Genomic DNA, 21,418 nt, shown 5'->3' on the forward strand with positions numbered 1-21,418 from the left:
AAAGAAAACCGTGATCAGCAGCTACCTCAGAGTCCCCAGCATCCCACGCTGCGGCCTGAGCCCCCGGGCTCCCATTCCTGGACACGTGCGGCAGCGGCGCCCCTGGACCGCGCCGCAACTCCGAGCACGCAGTGGATTCGGACGCCCGCGGTTCGTGAGAAACATCGCGCTCTTTGCCTCCCACGGAAAGGGGAAGATGTACTGGACCGCGGATGGGCCCGCAGTGGCCGTGGACAGCCAGGTGGGCTGAGGCACGCAGGTACCGATGGACTCGCGGACAGAACCACGTACCAGCCCCGCGTGAATACTCCTGGTCTCCGCCAGGAGGCGGCGGAGTCCCACGTCTGCGGTAGTGCGCCTGCGCCTCGGTGCCGCCGCATCCACTCTACGCTTGCGCGGCCCGACGTAACGACGACCGGAGCTAGAAGATGGCGGCTTCCGCAGTTTGCCGGGCGGCGGGGGCCGGGACGAGAGTGCTGCTGCGCACCCGCAGCTCGGTGAGGCGACAGCGAGAGCACAAGGCCGTGGAGCTCGGGGCTTCGGCACGCGGAGGGGAGCGGACTGTTAGCGGCGGAGGGTGGAGATTGGGGAGGTTCCGGGGTCAGGGCCGTGCGAAGGTCACGGCGCTGAGCGGTGATGGGAGTCTCGCGGCTGGCCGGGGGGCGGCGACCGGGATCCCACTGCTGGCTTGTGAGCCGAAGAGAGATCCTGCAACCCAGCCCTCAGTCTTGGTCGTCCCTTTATGCAGCCGGTCCTGCTGAGGTCGCCTGCCTTGCGCAGCACCGCCACCTTCGCCCAAGCTCTTCAGAGCGTGCCAGAGACACAGGTCAGCGTGCTGGACAACGGGCTGCGAGTGGCCTCCGAACAGTCCTCCCAGCCTACCTGCACGGTGAGCGGGGGCTCCTCTCGGGAGGCCGCGTTTATATTGCGCTTGGCGTCTTTTCCCAAGTCAGGGTGTGACCTTGGGCTCAAGTCCTCTGTGGTTTGGGTCGGACTCTTCCTCACTCACCGCTGGATTGATTCTACCACCTTAATCCCTACCCCGGCTAGGCCTGGCTTCTTGGGGCCTTCCTCACTATAACCCACACTCATTTAGCATATGATGCCTGCCACGCAGGCGGCCAAGTTCTTTGCAGCGTTTTCTTAAGTAGCCCATAGGAGAGAGGTGATCCTGTTTTCATTTTACCGTGAGGGAAGTGGGTTTCAGAGACATAAAGTGACTGCTAGACTCAGCCCAAAGTATCTCCTGGCTAGACTGCTTATGCACTTGTGTAAGGAATGTATTTGAAGATTCCAAAGAAACATGATGTTCCAAAAGATACAGATCCTCTAGGGGCGCCTGGGTGGTTCAGTGGGTTAAAGCCTCTGCCTTCGGCTCAGGCCCTGATAGCAGGGTCCTGGGATCGAGCCCCACATCGGGCTCTCTGCACAGCAGGGAGCTTGCTCTCCCCCTCCCCCCCCCCGCCTCTCTGCCTACTTGTGATCTCTCTCTGTTACATAAAGAAATAAAAAATCTTAAAAAAAAAAAGATACAAATCCTCTAAATTGACTTAAGGAGAGAAATCTTGGCTAGATGCGTGAATAGGTGAGAGGATTCTCAAGAGTAATCCTCTGCACCCTAAACTCCAGGGCTAAGTCCTTTTATTGGTAAATTCTTTCAGTTTTCCAGGAACAAATAATGTCCTTTGATATAAGTTGTTAGTGAACACAGTAAAAGATCATGGGCAGCTTCTGTATTACATGGCGCATATATAAACTGACCCAAAGCCTGTTAAGAAAATTTGGGAGAGATTGCTGTATTTCATGGACTCTGAGATGCTCTAGATTGTAAGGGACACCACTGCTGGAGAAAGAACGCTGTCGGTGATACCCAAAAGCTACCATGGGTTGTAAGATTAATTTTTCTTTCTGAGACGTTAGTTGTGTAACAAATCCTAGTGTAAGAATTTGTGATATGTGGTATGTATATCGACATCTCTTGGGAAAGTATATGTGAAAATTTAAAATCAGCCGTGAGCAAATATTAAAAAACTAGATAGATGTGGCCTGGGTGGAGTGAGTGAGGTGGTGTGTGTTTCATAGCACACCAGGAGGCTGTTGAGGAAACTGAGATTCTCATTGGGTGCCAGTGAGACACTTGGCAGTGTTAAGTATTCAAGGCTGGTTAAAAACTTTTTAAAAATAATTGTGAATGAAAGCTCCTTGCTTAATAAGAGAAAATGTTCAGTGTCTAAACCAATAGCCTCCTTTCTTTTCTTTTTTTTTTTTTTTTAAGATTTTTTATTTATTTATTTGACAGACAGAGATCACAAGTAGGCAGAGAGTCAGGCAGAGAGAGAGAGAGGTGGCGGGGGGGGGGAAGCAGGCTCCTGGCTGAGCAGAGAGCCTGATGTGGGGCTCAATCCCAGGACCCTGGGATCATGACCTGAGCCGAAGGCAGAGGCTTTAACCCACTGAGCCACCCAGGCGCCCCAATAGCCTCCTTTCTTAATGGTGAAAGACAAAATCATCAGAACAAAGGCAGGGTATACTTTTTACTTTTATTTATTTTTTTAATAAGATTTTATTTATTTATTTGATAGAGAGAGAAAGAGATCACAAGTAGGCAGAGAGAGGGGGGATGCAGGCTCCCTGCTGAGCAGAGAGCCCAATGCGGGACTCGATCCCAGGACCCTGAGATTATGACCTGAGCCGAAGGCAGAGGTCCAACCCACTGAGCCACCCAGGCGCCCACAGAGTATAATTTTTAGAAAGGAGAAAATAAGTTGTTTGCAAATGAAATGTTGCTTGCCTTAAAAAAAATTAAAAAAAAAAAAGAACTGAAAAGGAATAAAAAAATATAATATTTCATACGGTAATGGGGTCAGGCGAGTGTGCACAGTTAGAAACTTCCTTGGGAACCAGTCCGTAAATAGAATGGGAAGGAAAGGTAACACAGTATGTCTTTCAGCTAGTGCCTATGCCCAGAGCACAGCTGTAGCTCAAAGCACAGGGGTCCTACTGAAACAGCTCTCCCCTACTCTGGGACGGTGACCACCTACCTGGGGCTTCTGATGAGTCATCTAGGGTAGGGTGTAAGTGGGGGCTGGGGTGGTTTCTGTGTTACCTTTGTTGATGGCTTCTTGTCCAGGTCGGGGTCTGGATTGACGTTGGCAGCCGTTACGAGACTGAGAAGAACAATGGGGCAGGTTACTTTTTGGAGCATCTGGCTTTCAAGGTGAGGCTCCTGAAGTCCTACATCTCCTTTGGGGTTAGGGCTGCCTCTTATCTCTTCTGAGGATGCGGGTTAGCAAAGTCAGCCTCCTCAGTTATGGGCTTCAGCTGGGGGTCGATCTCTGGCTGGCTTTTCTGGAAGGAACCGCATGGATTTAGCCTCTGCTGGGTGAGCACCTATCTGGTCAGCGCCTGCATAAGGCCCCCAGAGCCAGAAAAAAACCCAGGGAGCCACAGGACCCTACTCCTCACCAGAGAGGCCAGGCCTGTGTTGTGTGCATGCGTTGGTGCAGAAACATGAAACATGTAGATAGACACGTGTATTTTAACAAATTCCTAGACTTGGGCTGGCCTGCATTATTGTCAAATGCTCTCCTCTGGCAGAATACTTGGGCATCGAGGTGTCTTGAAGGTGGGGACAGTATCCACCCTCAGCCCCTCAGCCAGCCCGTGTTGGCATGAGGTCTGAGTTTTTTATTTTATTATTTTTTTATTTTTTATTTATTTAAAGATTTTATTTATTTATTTGACAGACAGAGATCACAAGTAGGCAGAGAGTCAGGCAGAGAGAGAGGGGGAAGCAGGCTCCCTGCTGAGCAGAGAGCCCGATGCGGGGCTCGATCCCAGGACCCTGAGATCATGACCTGAGCCGAAGGCAGAGGCTTTAACCCACTGAGCCACCCAGGCGCCCCGCGTTTTTTATTTTTTTTATTTTTATCTTTTTATTTTATTTTTTTAAGATTTTATTTATTTATTTGACAGAGAGAGATCGCAAGTAGGCAGAGAGAGAGGAGGAAGCAGGCTCCCTGCTGAGCAGAGAGCCCGATGCAGGGCTCGATCCCAGGACCCTGGGATCATGACCTGAGCCGAAGGCAGAGGATTAACCCACTGAGCCACCCAGGCACCCTGAAGTCTTGAGTTTTTTAAATGAATGAAGAAATGGGGCACCTGGGTGGCTCAGTGGGTTGAGCCTCTCCCTTTGGGCTCGGGTCATGATCTCAGGATCCTGGGATCGAGCCCCGCATCGGGCTCTCTGCTCAGCGGGGAGCCTGCTTCCCCCTCTATCTCTCTGCCTACTTGTGATCTCTCTCTGTCAAATAAATAAATAAAATCTAAAAAAAAAATACTATAAATGAATGAAGAAATGGAGAAGGAGATACGGATGGGTGGGGGTGTGGAGCAGGCCCAGGCAGGCCGTTTAGCCAGCAGCAGCAGCATCACAAGTGTGTGTGTAGATCTCAACATGAGTGTGTGTGCCAGTGGACAGGAACACACAAATGGACACACACGACTGGGGTTGAGTCCCATGGAGCTGTCCACTAACATACACATAGTCATGTGAATGGCGTGGGGGTGGAGTGGGTCATGGCACCATCACCTGAACATTGACGTGAGCTGACCTGACCATGACTGTCAGTGAGGTGACAGAGAATGCTGGTAAGGCCAGGCTGCTGTGGGGCTGTGGATTTCAGGCTGTACTTGAACTGGCCGTGCCTTTCTCTCCTGGCCTCTGGCTCTCTCCATTTGATTAGCCTGTGATACTGTGGCCTGTTCAGCACTTGGTGAGCACAGATTGTAGGCCCTGTATCCCTGTAGTCTTTTTTGAAGGCGGTGCCTATGAACGAGTGGTCCTGCTGGGACTTTGGCCTTTCAAGATAGGGATCCTGAGTTCCCATGTGGCCCCTGATTGGTCCTGTTGATACCTGGTTCAAGGGAACAAAGAATCGGCCTGGCAGTGCCTTGGAAAAGGAGGTGGAGAGCATGGGGGCCCATCTCAATGCCTACAGTACACGGGAGCACACGGCCTACTACATCAAGGCGCTGTCCAAGGACCTGCCAAAAGGTAATGCATAGAGGAGAGGGCAGGGACGGGGATAGGACTTCAGGGAGCAGAGGACAGGACCTCTGCCAGGAGCTTGGACTGGCCGGAGAATGGGGTTACCCCAACAGTATCCTCTTGCAGCAGGGCAAGCAGGCCTGCCAGGCCTGGGGGGTTTGTGCCGTTACTGGCCCACAGTGGCCCACCTGGTACCCACACCTGCCCTTCTTGCATCCAGCTGTGGAGCTCCTGGCCGACATTGTGCAGAACTGCAGTCTAGAAGACTCCCAGATCGAGAAGGAGCGGGATGTGATCCTCCAGGAGCTGCAGGAGAACGATGCGTGTATGCGGGATGTGGTCTTTGACTACCTGCATGCCACGGCGTTCCAGGGCACACCTCTAGCCCAGGCTGTGGAGGGGCCCAGCGGGAATGTCAGGTGAGGGGTGGCTGGGCCCGTGTTGGCGCGTGCTCAAGTACTATCCACACGAGTTTGTTTTTAGGCGGCCTGTGCTATCATATGTTCTTAATTTATACAACTGGAAATGTTTTCTCTGTTGCCATATGGTCCCTGGGGGTCTTTTTGAATGCCTGTGTGATCTTCACTTGAGTGAGGGGCCTCCTTGTAGGGTATGATTTTATGTGTGTCCTGACAACCTGAGAGAGGGAGCGTTGGGGATTATGTCTGCGTGGTTTTTTGTCCTTTTATGGGACGAGCTCTGACACGGCCCCTTGAGAGCTTCCCAGCATCAGCTCACAGCCTCCTCGGAGAGGAAGGACTGAGTCTGTCCTGAGGGCTGACGTGAGGGGGGCCAGAGGGTGGGTGGCAGAGATGGGGAAGGGGATCGAAGGCTGTGCTAGGGCCCGCTCCCCGTAGAAGCCATGTCTCTCCTTGTCTCCTCAGCTCTGTTTCTATGGGACCCAGACTGCTGTGGTTTGGGAGAGGCGTTGAGCCACTGGCTGTGTGTCTTACAGGAAGCTGTCTCGTGCAGACCTGACCGAGTACCTCAGCAGGCATTACAAGGCCCCTCGCATGGTGCTGGCAGCAGCTGGAGGTAAGTGCTGGGCACCATCCTTGGTTACCAGAGCCCAGCTCTCCTGCTTCTGACCGTAGGGGATCTTCCACCCCTGGGGACCCTGCTCCTGTCCTGTCCTTGAGGACAGTGAGCTTGCTCTCATGCCCTCTAAGGTGGGGTGGGATTCTGCCCTGCTGCCCCCGCCGGGCCCTGCCATGTAGGGATGCTGCTCGGCCTTGTTAGTACAGGTCTTTCTCAGCCCCGCCTTGCCCCTCAAGGGACCCACTTAGCAGGCCGGTGAGAGCTGTAAGCCTTGCTAGCAGATTGGTTCCTCGTAGCCTTGCTAGTGGGCAGGCCGGACACCGTGGTGTGTCAATGCACATTTGATGACAGGCTGCGAAGTGCAAAGTTGGAGGTTAGGGGATGCTTTTGAAGGATGTGTTGCTGGAACCAAGGTCTGAAGGATTGGGGGGGTCAAGTGGGGAGTGGGGAGCCTAAGCAGAGGGGCAGGGCGGTGTCATGGCCGAGGCTTAGCTGCCGTGTGGGGGCCAGAGCGCAGGCAGGCAGACCAGGGAAGGTCTATGGCAAATGTCTGGTGGGAAGCGGTGGGAGCGAGGGATGGTTTCATAGATGGAAACCTGAAGGACGTCTGACCATGGTGGGAAGCGGACAGGAATGGGGTTAAGGATACTTCTCCAGCTTGTGGCCTTGGCAGTCGGGTGGGTGAAAAGGACTGCTGGGAAGGGCATGGTTGGTGGCCGTGGGGCCTGTGACCTGGGGCACCAAGGGCAGTTTAAGCGAGTGGCATGTGAGGCTGTGTTGCATCCAGCAGGCTGTGAGCTCAGGGAAGCAAGGAGTAAAGGCTGAGGTACCTGGCAGGCTGCTTATGGCCACAGTGCCAGCTGGTCAGGATGCTTGAGCAGCAGAGACCTCCTCTTGTAAAGGCGAGGATGTGAGGTCCTGCAGCGTCCTGAGGGACTGAGGTCACAACATTGTGAATGTCCCCAGGATGAGTCATGGCCCTGCAAGAGCACCTCTGTGCCCTCTCGTTAGCCTCCCCTTCCCGCGCCAGGGCAGCAGCCTCAAACCATCTGCTTGAGGAAGGATCAGAGGGAAAAGGAGGGCGGCTGGCCTGGTGCTTGAGGAGCCCCAGGCTTGTCGTTATTGTGGGGGAGAATGCATTCCCCGGGGACACATGTTCAAGCCCGGCATGCAGCTGCTTCCCTGGGGCTGAGGTGATAGAGGCTCTTGGGTCCGGAGGTACCCGCCCCACCCCTTGAGGCAGAGTCTCTCTGAAGGGTTCTCTTCCCTTACCCTGTTCTGATGTGTCTGCCTTCCGCTGTTGCCCACCGAGACAGGACGCGGGGCCCTCCGCCTGTGAGTGCCTCCCCTGACCCTGGGCTGTGGCTCCTGCTGCCCAGCCAGTCACGGCGCTCACTGTCTCAGCAGGGGTGGAGCACCGGCAGCTGCTTGACCTTGCCCAGAAGCACTTTGGCAGCGTCTCAGAGGTGTACGCGGAGGACACCATGCCCACCCTGGCCCCATGCCGCTTCACGGGCAGCGAGGTGGGCCGCCTGTGGGCAGGGGTGGTATTCCCAGCTTGGGCCTCTGGAAGGACCCTCGTGAACGTGGTTGTCTTCATGAGGCCAGAGATCTTTGAGGGTGGGGAACGGGTCCTGTGGCCGCTGCCTCAAGCACACGTGTTCACACACGCATGTGCATGCTTCACACACGCCTGCTACCCTCCCCGGTCTCCTGGACGTGCTGGCTCTCTCAGTCTTGCCATGTTCTTCCTCAGATCCGTCATCGCGATGATGCTCTGCCCTTGGCCCATGTAGCTATTGCAGTAGAGGGGCCTGGCTGGGCCAACCCGGACAACGTAGCCCTCCAAGTGGCCAATGCCATCATTGGCCACTACGACTGCACTTACGGCGGCGGCACAGTGAGTGCGGGGCTCACCTTCTGGGAGCAGGGGGTGCCAGGCCCCTAGCTCCTGCACTGTGGGGCTTGGGGTGAGCCGCAGACAGGGAGGTGGTTGCTGACGATCCTCGCCCCTGGCAGCACCTGTCCAGCCCGCTGGCCGCTGTCTCCGTGACCAACAAGCTGTGCCAGAGTTTCCAGACCTTCAACATCTGCTACACGGAGACTGGGTTGCTGGGCGCACACTTTGTCTGCGATCGCATGAACATTGACGACATGATGTTCTTCCTGCAGGGCCAGTGGTGAGTGGAGGCCCATGCTGCTAGGCTCGGGAGGGGCCTTTGAGCAGGACGGTGGGGGTAGGGGACAGCCCCGTCCCTCCGATGACCACCCACCCCCCACCCGCTTTAGGATGCGCCTGTGCACCAGTGCCACAGAGAGTGAGGTGCTGCGGGGCAAAAACATCCTCAGAAATGCCCTGGTGGCTCATCTGGATGGTGAGTCGTGCAGCTCTGTGGGGAGGGTGTGGTGCACAGCCTGGCAGGGATGGCCCTAGGGTAGCCACAGTTCCAGCCAGGATGGGAGAGGAGAGCTTTGAAGGCCATGCCATATCCCTGCTGCCATGGCCAGGTCAGCTGCTAGAGGAGCCGATGATGGGAGCGGGGGCTGGGATCTGGGGTTGGCCCTCGGTACAGGTGTCAGCCTGGAGCTGGAGGCTCAGTGAGCATCTGTGCTCCAGGACTGGACTGGGGCGGGGGGCTGGGGGGCACCTGTAAGCCTCCCCTGATCCTTGCAGGCACCACTCCTGTGTGTGAAGACATCGGACGCAGTCTCTTGACCTATGGCCGGCGCATCCCCCTGGCCGAGTGGGAAAGCCGCATTGCGGTAATGTGGGCCCCTGGGAGAGGTTCTGGAGTCTTGACCTGGCAGACTCCTAGGGCCGGGAGTTGAGGCCTGACAGTGCACGGGGCAGACTGCTCCTGCAGGCATCCCTGGTGTCTTTGGCACCAACAGGGTGCATCGTTAGAGGGCGGGGCAGAGGCGCTGAAGGCTGAGGGCCTGGGTGGGGCCTGCTGAGGTCTGCGGCAGGCAGGGCCCCGCTGCCTTTCTCCTTTGGCCAAGGGGGCAGCTCCTTGGTCCATGTGGAAGATCTTGGTGGGCTGAGCTGAGGTGGTTCCGGAATCTGCCCGTCAATGTGGTTTCTGTTTCTCCTGCAGGAAGTGGATGCCAGCGTGGTCCGTGAGGTCTGCTCCAAGTACTTCTATGACCAGTGTCCAGCAGTGGCTGGATTTGGTGAGTGGCCTAGAGACCCTGTTCTTTGTCCGTCTCCTCAGGCCTCCTGTTGGCCTCCCCTTCTGCCTCTGCCCTCCCCCCACCCCCCAGCCTGCACTGGCAGCAGCAAACTGAGGCCCCCGAGAGGCTCTGCCCAATAGACTGGCTGCCAGGGAGTTCTTGCTCAGAAAACCTGTCCCAGCAGCTCCCTGACTCCCTGCCAAGGTGCCTCCATCAATACTCCACACCCGCCAGGTAACGGACACCTCCGTGTGTGGGGTGGGGCTCCAAGAGCCAGAGCATGAAGTGACAGGCTCGGCAGCCCTGGGGGAATGTTCTTTTCCCTTTTTCCACTCAAAGCCTGTTTTGTGCTGCTCTGGGCAGCTCTGAGTTGGGTGCGGCACCGGGCCAGGTGTCCCTGCACAGGCCAGGTACTCCGCCCTGACACCCCACCCTCTCTCCACAGGCCCCATTGAGCAGCTCCCAGACTACAACCGGATCCGCAGCGGCATGTACTGGCTGCGTTTCTAGGCAGGACGGCTGTATGGGCGAGAGGGCTGGGCCAAGGTTCACGGTCTCTCCCCGCCACAGACATACCACCTCGGTTCTTCAGACCTGTGTGCAGATGACCTTACCTCCAATAAAGGCTTGTGTTGAGAACTGTTTTGTTCTCTTGGTATTGCTGTGGAGTCCTCTGGGCAGCGGATGGGGGAGCAGGGACTTTCCTCCAGTTCTGTATGCCCCAGATCCTTCCGCCTTCCTACAGGCTGATGTCTCCTCAGCCAGGGGCGAGCGTGGGGGCTGCATTATGGAAGCCGGAAGCCTTTGATGGCTGCAGTGAGCTGAAGCCAGATGTTTCCACTTAGCCACGTGGGGGATGCTCCTAGCTAGTCTGTCCCAAGAGTAGGGTGTGGGAACCCATGCTTCTGCCCTGGTAGAGGTCCCTGCCTGGGAACTCTTGTGGCTCAGGAGGGAAGCCCTTTGGTGTGGGCCCCGTGTAGTATGCCTTCTGGCGGTTTCTGGCCCCCTGGACGGACCAGGAAGGGCCAAGGACAGTCCCTGAGGAAGCCTCCTTCGAATGTTTACTCGGGATCCTGGGAGGATGATAGCCTGGGGCATAGTGTTCCCATCTGATTTCTGACTGTTGCCTGGACAGGCAGGGCAGGAATCCTTTGCCTCGATTTGCCGCTGACTCAGGCTCTGAGAATAGCCCTGAGCTCAGTGGGGCCTGAGCCCTCTCCCTTGACTAATCTGTCCCAGGCAAGTCCTGAGCTGCTGGCCTGATGATCCCCTTCCCATCTACCTGTGGCAGCCAGGAGCCAGTGGAGCTCAGAGCTGCCTGGTCCCCCTTCAGGCCCTGGCCCTACAAGGCCGGTGAGCAGGTAGACCCCTCTTTCTGTGTCTCCAGCCCTTCTGCAGTCAGGTTCCCTGGGAGCCCAGGAAGGAAGTGGAAGTGAGGGGCCTGATTCTCCTGGGGGAGTGCCACTGGCAGTCAGGAACAGGGTGCGGGGACAGAGGTGGTTGAGAAATCACCCAGCATCATCGGCCTTGCAGTGGCCCCAAACAACCCTTGAATCCCTCCTGCCCTGCCCCAGTGCCTTTCTCTCATCTCTGCTGTCACCAGTTGTCAATTAGGAAATAACCATCGAGTGCCCGCTAGAACCCAGAGCTGGAGGCCCCAGGTCATCCCCCTACTTTGAGAGAACCTGCTAGACAGTGCAGAACCCTGACAGGCCCACCCTGGTGCTTATAGATGTGGTGCACTGGGTCCAGGGAGTGAGTGTGAGCTCCTAGAAGATGGGGTTGATTTCTAAGCCCAGGCTTAGAAAGGTTCTGGGGGTGCTGGGCACTCCTGGATGTGATCTGGTCCCAACAGACCTTGCACACCAAGCCAGGGAGTTTGATCTGTGCTCTGGAGACATTTTGAAGGAGGTACCATGGAGGTTACTGGGAAGAGAAGTGACGGGCAGCCTGAGGTTTAGCATGGGGGCTCAGGCTGGATTTCTGTGGCACCCCAGCGAACTGTGCTATGGCAGAGCAGAGGTCACAGCCGTAGGAAGAGCTGGAGCGGGCTGCAGGGGACACAAGCAGGACAGTAGCCCCAGCAGCGCTGGGGTACCCCAAGGAGGGATAGGTTGGAAGAGGACGACCTGCCTAGCTTTGGCCATAGTTTTGGTGAGAAATTTGGAGGTGTCCAAGACAGTGGGATGTGTGGGTCTGGAATCCTAAAAAGCCCCAGTTAAAGATGTGGTACCACCTGGCAGAGGTAGGGACTGAAGCCAGAGAAGGAGGTTTCGGGTGGAGCGTGAGAAGAAGGACGGAGCTCCGGGACCCCACTCTTCAGATAGAAGGTGCTGGGCTCTGGAGCTGTGCCCTAGCCTGTGCACCTGCCAGGAGGCTGGAGTCAAGAGACTCGGATGGTCACATCCCTGCTCGTGGTCTCAGGGGGCTCCAGTCTCACCCATCGCCCCTGTGCTTGAACCTCCCAACAGCCGCTCCCAGAACCCTTTGAGGGACCCCCACACAGAAGGCAGCCCTTCCTTTCCAGGGCACATCATGGTCCTGCTACCCTCTCAGCAGGCTGTCCAGTCGCCCCTACAGGCTGGACCGCCACGTGTCTATGACCCTACGGTGAGCTCTCGCCTCTGATGTGCAAGAGGAGGTAGGGGACTTGAGGGCAGGGGCTGCCTCCATAAGGAGATTGTGTCTGGTTCTCTGCTCTTCTTACCCATCAGACAGCTTTAAGGGCTGGGCTGGGGAGACCATGACCTTGGAAAAAGTTCTGGACCCCGTGGGTCACAGCCCTGTATCCTATGATGGGGGAGGGATCAGTGATAAGAGGGGCCATTCTGTAGCTTCAGCCATCTGGGCAACAGGAAAACAGGCAGCATGGATGGTCTTCATTGCCTCTAGCTCTGGCCATACCAGAGACTCCCCCCCAACCACCACTGCCAACACCGGCCCAGATGGGCCCAGGGAAGATGAAGAAGAGCTGTCCCCATCTCTTCCCCACTCAGCCTGTTGACCCAGGAGAGGCCCGGGGCCAGGATGTTGGAAGGGACTCTGTGGCAGTGGTGAGTGTAGACATACTTTCTGAGCTTCTCAGAAAACAAACAAACAAAATACGGGGCCTGCTGTTCTTGGGAACATCGCTGCCTTGATATCACTCCCCTGTGATGAAGACATGCACATACAAACACTCATGTCCTCAGGACAGCAGTGTTCGTGACCTGGAGATCTGTCAAAGGGGACTAAGTCACAAAAGCCAGTTAGGGAAATGGGTGGGAAGTCAGGCTGGTTAAGGGGAGAGCAGTGGCACAAGGGTACTTATGAAGGTGGCAGCTGCAGGTGGGCCCTGAGAGAGGCGAGGAGAGGAGGGAGGGCCTGTGGTGACCTCTGGACCTGGTGGGGATGATGGGTAGAAGGGGGTCTTCAAGAAGAATAGAGTGAGGGAGGAGACTCCGGCAGGCCAGAAGGAAGACGAGTAGTTAGGGGGAACTTGGGGCCACCAGTGGGGGTGTAGGCAGGAAGGGGTGGATTCCTGAGAGTTGAGCTGTCACTGTGGGTGGTCCCACCCTGCACATATGGACAAGTCCCCCTCCTGCAAACACAGCTGGATGGCATCTGCCTGGGACTGATTCAGGGCATGGCAGGGGGTGCAGGGTGCCGGGATGGACACGTATGCATACACACGACACTGATTCTCTCCTCCTGGCTTCCTCTTTCCAAGGTGGGGGGGGGGTGCATTTTGCAAACACAGCCCAGTGGTGCCTTGGTTTCCCTGGGATGAGCCCAGAGCCCCTCATTTGCTGGGGGCTGCTCCAGCTGTCAATGACATTGGGGTGGGGCACAGGAGATCCGAGACAGGGATGGCTGAATCACAGGAGTGGCCGGCGGGACTCATGGCCTGAAGGCTTGTCTGGGCACCCCCATGGGGTGGGGGGTGAGTCATCTCCAGCTGCAGCCTCCCCCCACCACCATCCTGCGTCTCTTCCATCCCCCGTAACCTATCTAAATTCCAGCCTCCGGCGGTCATGACACTAGTCACTCTGACCTTAAAACAGTCACAGCTTCTGACCCTGGACAGGGTTGGAGGGTCAAGAACCTTCTGGGGGGAGTCCCGGAAGCCACAGGAGGTGGGGGGCTTTACACTCTAGTAGAGTCTAGTTGTCTAACCGGGCTGGGGTGGTGGGGGCGCGGCCTCCGGGACGCTGGGTGGGGGGCGGGCCACCTGGGACCCCGCCCGCAGCTCCGCCCCCCCGATCGGGGACTTTTCTCGGCTGTGGCGGCGGGACTGCAGCAACGGCTGGCGGCGGGAGCCGGTGGACGGGCAGGCAAGACTGGGGCTGGGGTAGGGGTGCGCTGGGCTCCCACCGCGATAGCTGCGGGGGATGAGGGACAGAGTCGGGGGGCCTGGCTGACCGTCTCCTCCACCCAGGATGAGGCTGCCGCTCCTGGTGGCCGCACTCTGCGCCGGGATCCTGGCAGGGGCGCTCCGCGCGCGGGCCCAGCACAGGGAGAGAGGTGGGCACCGCCGGGAAGGACTTCATCCGGGCGCTTCACCCTGTCACCCTTGACTTTCATCTGGGACCCCTCCCACCTCCACAACCCTGCCTGCATCCCTGCTAACTCTCCCCAGACTCCCCAAACCCTCCGCTCCCCCTGCTGGTCTCCCATACCTCATCCTATCCTGTTGGATCCCAAACTCTGGCTCCCCACATGCAAGCTGGGTCACCCCCTCTTTGTCACTCCACGCTGGCCCCCCGAGGCTGACCTCAGTCCCAGATCCACAGCCATGGCCAGGCTCTCTCCCTTCTCTGCACACACCAGTCCCCCACAGAGTCTGCTCCGGGCTCCTCTGTCCCTCCCTCAGAGGCTCCCAGGGCCCAGCCAGCCCGAGCCGGTTTGCTTAGCCTCTGCGGCCTACTCCGTCCTCCCCAACCCCTAGTGCCAAGGGACCACAGTGCCTCGAGGGGTGGGTGGTCTCCAGGGAGAGAGCCTCACGGCTCCTCCCTGCCCCAGTGACCTGCACACGCCTTTACGCCGCTGACATAGTGTTCCTGCTTGACGGTTCTTCGTCCATCGGCCGAGGCAACTTCCGTGAAGTGCGAGGTTTCCTGGAGGGACTGGTGCTACCCTTCTCGGGGGCGGCCAGTGCACAGGGCGTGCGTTTTGCTGCCGTGCAGTACAGCGATGATCCCCGGTGAGTGGTGGCCCCTGGAGCTGGGGACCCAAAGCTCTCACCAGGATTCTCCCCCCACAGGAGCAGGGAGCCCAGAAACCCCTAGGCCAGGCTTTGGGGAACCCAGACCCCTCTTCCCCAAGCTAGGACCTCCTCTGGAGACAGGCAAGGATCTCCCGGGTTGAGTCCTTGCACCTGAGACACCTCCGGGCTGTGTCCTGCCAAAGACAGCCCGGTGTGTTCTGGTCTGGAGATGGGGAGCTCAGGGGCCTCAGATGCCCCCTGCCTACCTACCGGACTGTCCCTGTTTCAGCCTCCTGATGCCTTTGGCCTCTCCCCTCCCAGAGGGCCTCCCTGCCTGGCCAACGGCCACCTCCCTACAACCAGACCCTTCCTCCCACAATTATTTAATTAACCAGACATCCTGCTCCCAGAGGCAGGGAGCCCCAAGGGCTCCAGCCACAGGCAGGGCACAGAGGGGTACCAAAGGAGATTGTGACTGGCTTCAGAGGTGGAGGACAGGAGTCACAGAACCAAGAGGACCCTCAAGGGGACCTGATATTCACAAACCTCACCCCAGAGGCCTCCTAGAAGCCAGGGCCAGAACAGGTCCTGGCCCTGAGTCTGTTGCCACCTTCCCTCCCCTGCACAGGACAGAGTTCGGCCTCAATGCGCTTGGCTCAGGGGGCGATGTGATCCGAGCCATCCGTGAGCTCAGCTACAAGGGGGGCAACACGCGCACGGGGGCTGCGATTCTCCACGTGGCTGACCACATCTTCCTGCCCCAGCTGGCCCGACCTGGTGTCCCCAAGGTGATCTCTCCCCCTACCCTGCCCCCCACGTTAGCTGGCTGGGGCACACTGACTGACCCCGTGCGCCTGCCCTAGGTCTGTATCCTCATCACAGACGGGAAGTCCCAGGACCTGGTGGACACAGCTGCCGAGCGGCTGAAGGGGCAGGGGGTCAAGCTGTTTGCCGTGGGTGAGTGCCAAGCTGAGGTGACACGTGGGCTGTGGTGGGGGCCAGTCAGAGGGCATGGGAACCCCTGAGATCTGACTGGCCATCCCCTCAGGGATCAAGAATGCCGACCCCGAGGAGCTGAGGCGAGTTGCTTCACAGCCCACCAGTGATTTCTTCTTCTTCGTCAACGACTTCAGTATCTTGAGGACCCTGCTGCCTCTTGTTTCCCGGAGAGTGTGCACGACTGCAGGGGGTGTGCCCGTGACCCTACCCAGTGAGTTCCTGCCCACGCTTGTGCCCTGAACTGGACCCCTGCTCCTGTCCCCCACCTGGGAGTGGAGATGCCATCCCATGTGCCCCTGACACCAGGCTGGGGGTACTGTCCTCCGATCCTGCCCTTGGGGTGCTGACCCTACCCCATGGGCTCCTGACCTTTGACCCCAATGCTCCGCTTTAAGTCTGACCCCTGATCCTCCCGCCTGGTTACCTGACTCCCCGCCCTCCCTAGCTGATGACTCGACCTCCGGTCCCCGAGACCTGGTGCTGTCTGAGGCAGGCAGTCAGTCCTTGAGAGTACAGTGGACTGCGGCCAGTGGCCCTGTGACTGGCTACAAGGTCCAGTATGCTCCTCTGACAGGGCTGGGGCAGCCACTGTCCAGCGAGCGGCGGGAGGTAAGGATGTCAGGGATGGCAGGTGGGGGGCTGGGGACTTGGCTGGGCAAGGTAAAGTGACCTCTGACCCTGGGCAGGTGAGCGTCCCTGCTGGTGAGACCAGCACGCAGCTGCAGGGTCTCCGGCCACTGACTGAGTACCAAGTGACCGTGGTAGCCCTCTACGCCAATAGCATCGGGGAGGCCGTGAGCGGGACAGCCCGGACCAGTGAGCACTTCTGCTAACCTCTGACCCCACTCCCCTAACCGCCCAGTAACCCCTCCCCACCCCTGACTCCGCTAATGCCTGGTGCGCCTTCCCTCAGCTGCCCTGGAGGGGCCGGAGCTGACCATCCAGAACACCACGACCCACAGCCTCCTGGTGGCTTGGCGGAGCGTGCCGGGTGCCACTGGCTACCGTGTGACATGGCGAGTCCTCAGTGGTGAGTGAGGGGGATCCCCTCACTTCAGATAGGATGGCAGGGTTCTGAGTCTGCAAGGCACACTGACCACCCCTGCCATGTCCCCCTGTGCCCTCCTGTGCCCACCGTGCAGGCGGTGTCACACAGCAGCAGGAGCTGGGCCCTGGGCAGGGGTCACTGTTGCTACGTGACCTGGAGCCTGGCACAGACTACGAGGTGACTGTGAGCAGCCTGCTTGGCCAGAGTGTCGGGGCGACCACCTCCCTGACTGCCCGTACCGGTGAGAGGGCCGGGGGCTTTCTTCGGGCAGGGTGGGCAGGCGGGCAGGGCACCGAGACTGCTGACGTCCCATGTGCCCTGGGCAGATGCCTCTGTTGAACAGACCCTGCGCCCGGTCATCCTGGGCCCCACATCCATTCTCGTTTCCTGGAACTTGGTGCCTGAGGCCCGTGGCTACCGGCTGGAATGGCGGCGTGAGAGTGGTCCGTGCAGGGGAGAGGAGTGGGCGGGCAGGGTTGGGCTTGGCTTCAGCTGGCCTGACCCTGTCATCTTGCAGGCTTGGGGGCACCGCAGAAGGTGGTGCTGCCCCCTGATGTGACCCGCTACCAGTTGGATGGGCTGCAGCCGGGCACCGAGTACCGCCTCACGCTCTACACGCTGCTGGAGGGCCGTGAGGTGGCCACACCGGCCACCGTGGTCCCCACTGGTGAGGGCTCCGTGGGCCTGGCCTCGTGACAGGGGAAGGGACGGGGGTGCGGGGAGCCGGGCAGACTTTCATGCCGCACTCTTCAACAGGTCCAGAGCTGCCTGTGGGCCCTGTGACGGACCTACAGGCTACTGAGCTGCCCGGGCAGCGGGTGCGAGTGTCCTGGAGCCCAGTTCCCGGGGCCACCGAGTACCGCATTGTTGTGCGCAGTACCCAGGGTGAGGGGGTCACAGCCACACACACACACACACACACATTAAAGATCCAGCTGTTGGGGCCTGACTGCACCTTCACCCCATCTCTTTCTGCTTCCGGGTTTCCATAGCCTTCTCCATCCATCGCCCGAGGTGGCAACTGAGCCCAGATCTGTCGTTGGGTGTCTGCTCCCAGTCCTGCCTCAGCCCCTCTTCTCACTGGGGTCTGTCTCCACTCGCTGTCCCACATTCCTGGCTGCAACTTCCCCCCCTTCTCCACAAGTACAAGCTCAGTCCCTGTCCTTCAGGGATTCTAGCTGGAACCACTGTCCATGCTGAGCTCTCAGCCCCTATCCCCACCCAATGCTGGCCCCTGTCACCCCATGTCCCTGTCTATTGATGACCTGTCAATTCCTTTTTTTTTTTTTAAGATTTTGTTTATTTATTTGACAGAGAGAGAGGGAACACAAGCAGAGGGAAGTGGGAGAGGGAGAAGCAGGCTTCCTGCTGAGCAGGGAGACCAATGTGGGCCTCGATCCCACGACCCTGGAATCATGACCTGAGCCAAAGGCTTAACGACTGAGCCACCCAGGCACCCGACCTGTCAATTCCTATGACTGTCCAGTGACTTCTGTCGTCCTACATTCCACATCCCTGTCCACAGACCCCTATCATCTTGGGTCTCCATCACTGGTCCATTATCCTGTGTCACTGTCTGTCACTGACTGCCATCATCCCACATCTCTGTGTCTCACTGACCCCTGCCCGCCTACCCTGCCTCCTTTCTTAGGGGTTGAACGGACCCTGGTGCTTCCTGGAAGTCAGACAGCCTTTGAGTTGGGTGATGTCTGGGCTGGGCTAAGCTACACTGTGCGGGTGTCTGCTCGGGTGGGCGCCCGCGAGGGGGGCGCCAGCATCCTCACGGTCCGCCGGGGTGAGTACTGCAGAAGGGCTGTGGGGGGACAGCTGCCTGGCTCACTGCAGTCCTGATTTTGGTCTCTGACCTCTATCTTTCACCCCCAGAACTGGAAACCCCACTTGCCATCCCAGGGCTACGAGTCGTGGCATCGGATGCTACACGAGTGAGGGTGGCCTGGAGCCCCGTTCCTGGAGCCAGTGGATTTCGGATTAGCTGGAGGACGGACAGTGGTCGGTGTGGGGTGTGTGGGAGGGTTATGGAGAGGAACGGTCAGGGTATGGGGGATTGAGGGGGCAGGCAAGAGCCATGTCAACACTTTCCTCTCACCCTAGGTCCAGAGTCCAGCCAGACTTTGCCCCCAGAATCCACTTCCACAGATATCACGGGGCTACGGCCTGGCACGTCCTACCAGGTGGCTTTGTCAGCACTGCGAGGAAGAGAGGAGGGTCCCCCTGCAGTCATCGTGGCTCAAACTGGTCAGGGCCTGACCCAGCCCCTTGGCTATCTATCTCCAGTGCTCCTTTGCACCCCCACGCCCTCCCCTCTCAGACCCTTGCTTCGCCCCAGATCAGTCACAGTCTCCCTCTTCAGATTCCCGCTGCCTTCTCCCTCCGAGTCCTGCTTTCCCCTTTGGCCTCCCTTGTCTCCTTTTAAGCTCCCCCTTCCTCAGACTCCTTTGCCTCTCCTCAAAGATCCCACACTCTTTGCCCTCAGATTTCCACCACCTCATCTCTCAGGCTCCCGCGGCCTTTTCTGCTCCACCTGACTCTCCTCTAAGACTTACACTTAATACCCCCTCACTGCCTCCTCTGACCCTATTGTCTTCCCTGTCAGACCCTCTTCTCTCTCAGATTCCTATCACCTGCTTTACTCAGACTGCAACTGTCTCCTCTGTCATAACCCCCACTTCTTCCCCCATCTGGCCCATTCACCACCTCCCCCATCAGATCCCTGTCTCCTTTTAGATTTCCATAGACTTCTGGTAGATGGTCCCCCAATCCTCCCCCATCAGACCCTCCACTGTCTCCTCCATGAGACTCTCCATTGCCTCTCTCCCCAGACCCACTGGGCCCAGTGAGGACTGTCCATGTGACGCAGTCCAGCAGCTCATCTGTCACCATCGCCTGGAGCAGGGTTCCTGGTGCCACGGGATACAGGATCTCCTGGCACTCAGGCCGTGGTGAGGACCAGCGGTTTTGGAGGGGACTAGAGGTTTTGGAGAGTCACGGGGGTGGGTGCAGGTCTGGGTGGAATGGGGGGTGGGGGTTAATTGGGGGTCCAGGTGGGGCATTGGGGGACAGAGTCTACTCAGCCCTGGAGCTGCCTCGGTTCCCATTCCCAGGTCCAGAAAAATCCCAGCTGGTTTCTGGAGAGGCCACGGTGGCTGAGCTGGATGGGCTGGAGCCAGATACTCAGTACACGGTACGTGTGTGGGCCCATGTGGCTGGTGTGGATGGGACCCCCGCCTCCGTGCTTGTGAGGACAGGTGAGTGGATCCTGGCCAGCTGGCAAACATCTCATCAGCTACCCCAGCCCACTGTGTTTCTTGTCGGCTTCAGCTGCCCTCTCCATCACTGCTCAGTGACCTTTCCACATTGACTAAGTGTCCCTCCTCCGCGACCTCCTGGCCACTCCACCCTGCCCACTCTGGGGCACTGACCTCCTCCCTCTCAGAGGTTGCCTGCACTGACCTGTCCATACTAACCTCACACTGACCTTCAGACCTCCTTGCACGGACCATGTTGGCACTGCCACCCTGTTCTCCTCCAGCCATCCAGTGGCCCCTGGCCCCTTACCCTGCCTCTGCCCCCAGACCCTGCGCCTGTGGGCAGTGTGTCCAAGCTGCAGATCCTCAATGCTTCCAGTGATGTTCTGCGGGTCACCTGGGTAGGGGTCCCTGGAGCCACAGCCTACAGACTGGCCTGGGGCCGCAGCGAGGGTATGTTTCCCTGACCCGCCCTTGTCCCTCCCAGCGGGGACTGACCTCTCTGGTAAGCCACCCCCACCCCGACTGTTGCCCTATGTTTGCCTGCCTAGGTGGCCCCACGAGACAGCAGGTGCTCCCAGGAAACACGGACTCCGCAGAAATACGGGGCCTCGAAGGCGGAGTCAGCTACTCGGTGCGAGTGACCGCACTGGTCGGAGACCGCGAGGGCGCGCCAGTCTCCATTGTCGTCACTACACGTAGGCGGAGCTCGGGCTGGGGCTAGCCTTGGATTGGTGGCGTGGACGGTTTGGGGACGGGGTTTGTGCAAGGGGGGGTTCGAGAAGAGAGAGGGATGAAGCCTCGGATAGGCAGAGGAGCCGGTCGGGGCGGTGCGCGTTCCGGGATTGGTCTGGCATTGGCTCAGGAGCCAGTGGGGGCGGAGCCTCTCTGATGCCGGGGCTTTCTCTGTAGCGCCTGAGGCTCCGCCAGCACTGGAAACCCTTCGCGTTGTGCAGCGAGGGGAGCACTCGCTGAGGTTGCGCTGGCACCCGGTGCCCGGGGCACAGGGCTTCCGTCTGCGTTGGCGACCCGAGGGTGAGAGCTGTCTCCGGGTGGGGGGGGGGGGTGGGCTCAGAGACCAGAGGGGGCGGGGCCGGGGCGGGGTTGGCGAGTTAGGCGAGGTCCGTGAGTGGGCAGGGTCTGTGGTTTGCCAGATCAGTGACAGTGCGCGGAATCAATCAGTCCTGTGGGTGGGATCAATAAAGGTCGGTCGTGCAGGGTCAGTAAAGTGAACAGGGTCAGCGAGAATGGGGATGATCAATTAGGAGGGTGGATCTGGTCGGCAGGGCCAGTCGGTGAGGTGGGCAAGTTCATTAATGCTGGTCTGTAGCATCCTTCCACGTGTTTTGGGTCCTCACTCTCATGCCTGCCCCAGGTGGCCAGGAACAATCCCGGGTCCTGGGGCCCGATCTCAGCAGCTATGAACTGGATGGGTTAGAACCAGCCACCCAATACCGCATATGGCTAAGCGTTTTGGGGTCAGCTGGAGAAGGGCCCCCCACGGAAGTGACTGCACACACTGGTGAGCCCAGAGAGTCCACTCTTCCCTTTTGTGAGCTTTGCCCCACTGATGACTCACCCTGGTTTCCTGCACCCCATGACCCTTAGTGACTCCTCCTGTAGCCCTCCTACCACTCTTGCCCCTGGGGTGACCCCCAGCA

General features: G+C 58.6%; 2 protein-coding genes across 2 annotated transcripts in view; both read left to right on the top strand.

The window, feature by feature from the left end:
• Positions 1–383: 383 nt before the first annotated feature.
• UQCRC1 (ubiquinol-cytochrome c reductase core protein 1) lies at positions 384–9,898 on the top strand. Its single transcript, XM_080812042.1, has 13 exons — positions 384–497; positions 749–889; positions 3,131–3,217; positions 4,927–5,056; positions 5,271–5,469; positions 6,006–6,085; positions 7,496–7,611; positions 7,845–7,988; positions 8,108–8,268; positions 8,378–8,463; positions 8,763–8,851; positions 9,184–9,259; positions 9,705–9,898. The coding sequence occupies exons 1-13, from the start codon at positions 429–431 to the stop codon at positions 9,767–9,769; spliced, it is 1,443 nt and encodes a 480-aa protein (XP_080668168.1). The 5' UTR covers positions 384–428; the 3' UTR covers positions 9,770–9,898.
• A 3,779-nt stretch (positions 9,899–13,677) lies between these two features.
• COL7A1 (collagen type VII alpha 1 chain) overlaps positions 13,678–21,418 on the top strand; it is a gene marked incomplete at its 5' end in the record, with an annotated part of 31,506 nt that continues 23,765 nt past the window's right edge. The window contains 21 exons of the mRNA XM_080812840.1: positions 13,678–13,762; positions 14,261–14,441; positions 15,073–15,232; positions 15,308–15,401; positions 15,493–15,654; positions 15,889–16,052; positions 16,130–16,259; positions 16,357–16,473; positions 16,586–16,732; positions 16,818–16,934; positions 17,009–17,158; positions 17,248–17,376; positions 18,143–18,286; positions 18,376–18,501; positions 18,604–18,747; positions 19,332–19,451; positions 19,614–19,757; positions 20,085–20,210; positions 20,309–20,455; positions 20,670–20,792; positions 21,133–21,279. Of these exons, the coding sequence (XP_080668966.1) occupies positions 13,678–13,762; positions 14,261–14,441; positions 15,073–15,232; positions 15,308–15,401; positions 15,493–15,654; positions 15,889–16,052; positions 16,130–16,259; positions 16,357–16,473; positions 16,586–16,732; positions 16,818–16,934; positions 17,009–17,158; positions 17,248–17,376; positions 18,143–18,286; positions 18,376–18,501; positions 18,604–18,747; positions 19,332–19,451; positions 19,614–19,757; positions 20,085–20,210; positions 20,309–20,455; positions 20,670–20,792; positions 21,133–21,279 (2,857 nt within the window). The remainder of the gene's footprint in view (positions 13,763–14,260; positions 14,442–15,072; positions 15,233–15,307; positions 15,402–15,492; positions 15,655–15,888; positions 16,053–16,129; positions 16,260–16,356; positions 16,474–16,585; positions 16,733–16,817; positions 16,935–17,008; positions 17,159–17,247; positions 17,377–18,142; positions 18,287–18,375; positions 18,502–18,603; positions 18,748–19,331; positions 19,452–19,613; positions 19,758–20,084; positions 20,211–20,308; positions 20,456–20,669; positions 20,793–21,132; positions 21,280–21,418) is intronic.

This window comes from Martes martes (genome assembly GCF_963455335.1).
Source record: "Martes martes genome assembly, chromosome: 1".
NCBI lineage: Eukaryota > Metazoa > Chordata > Mammalia > Carnivora > Mustelidae > Martes > Martes martes.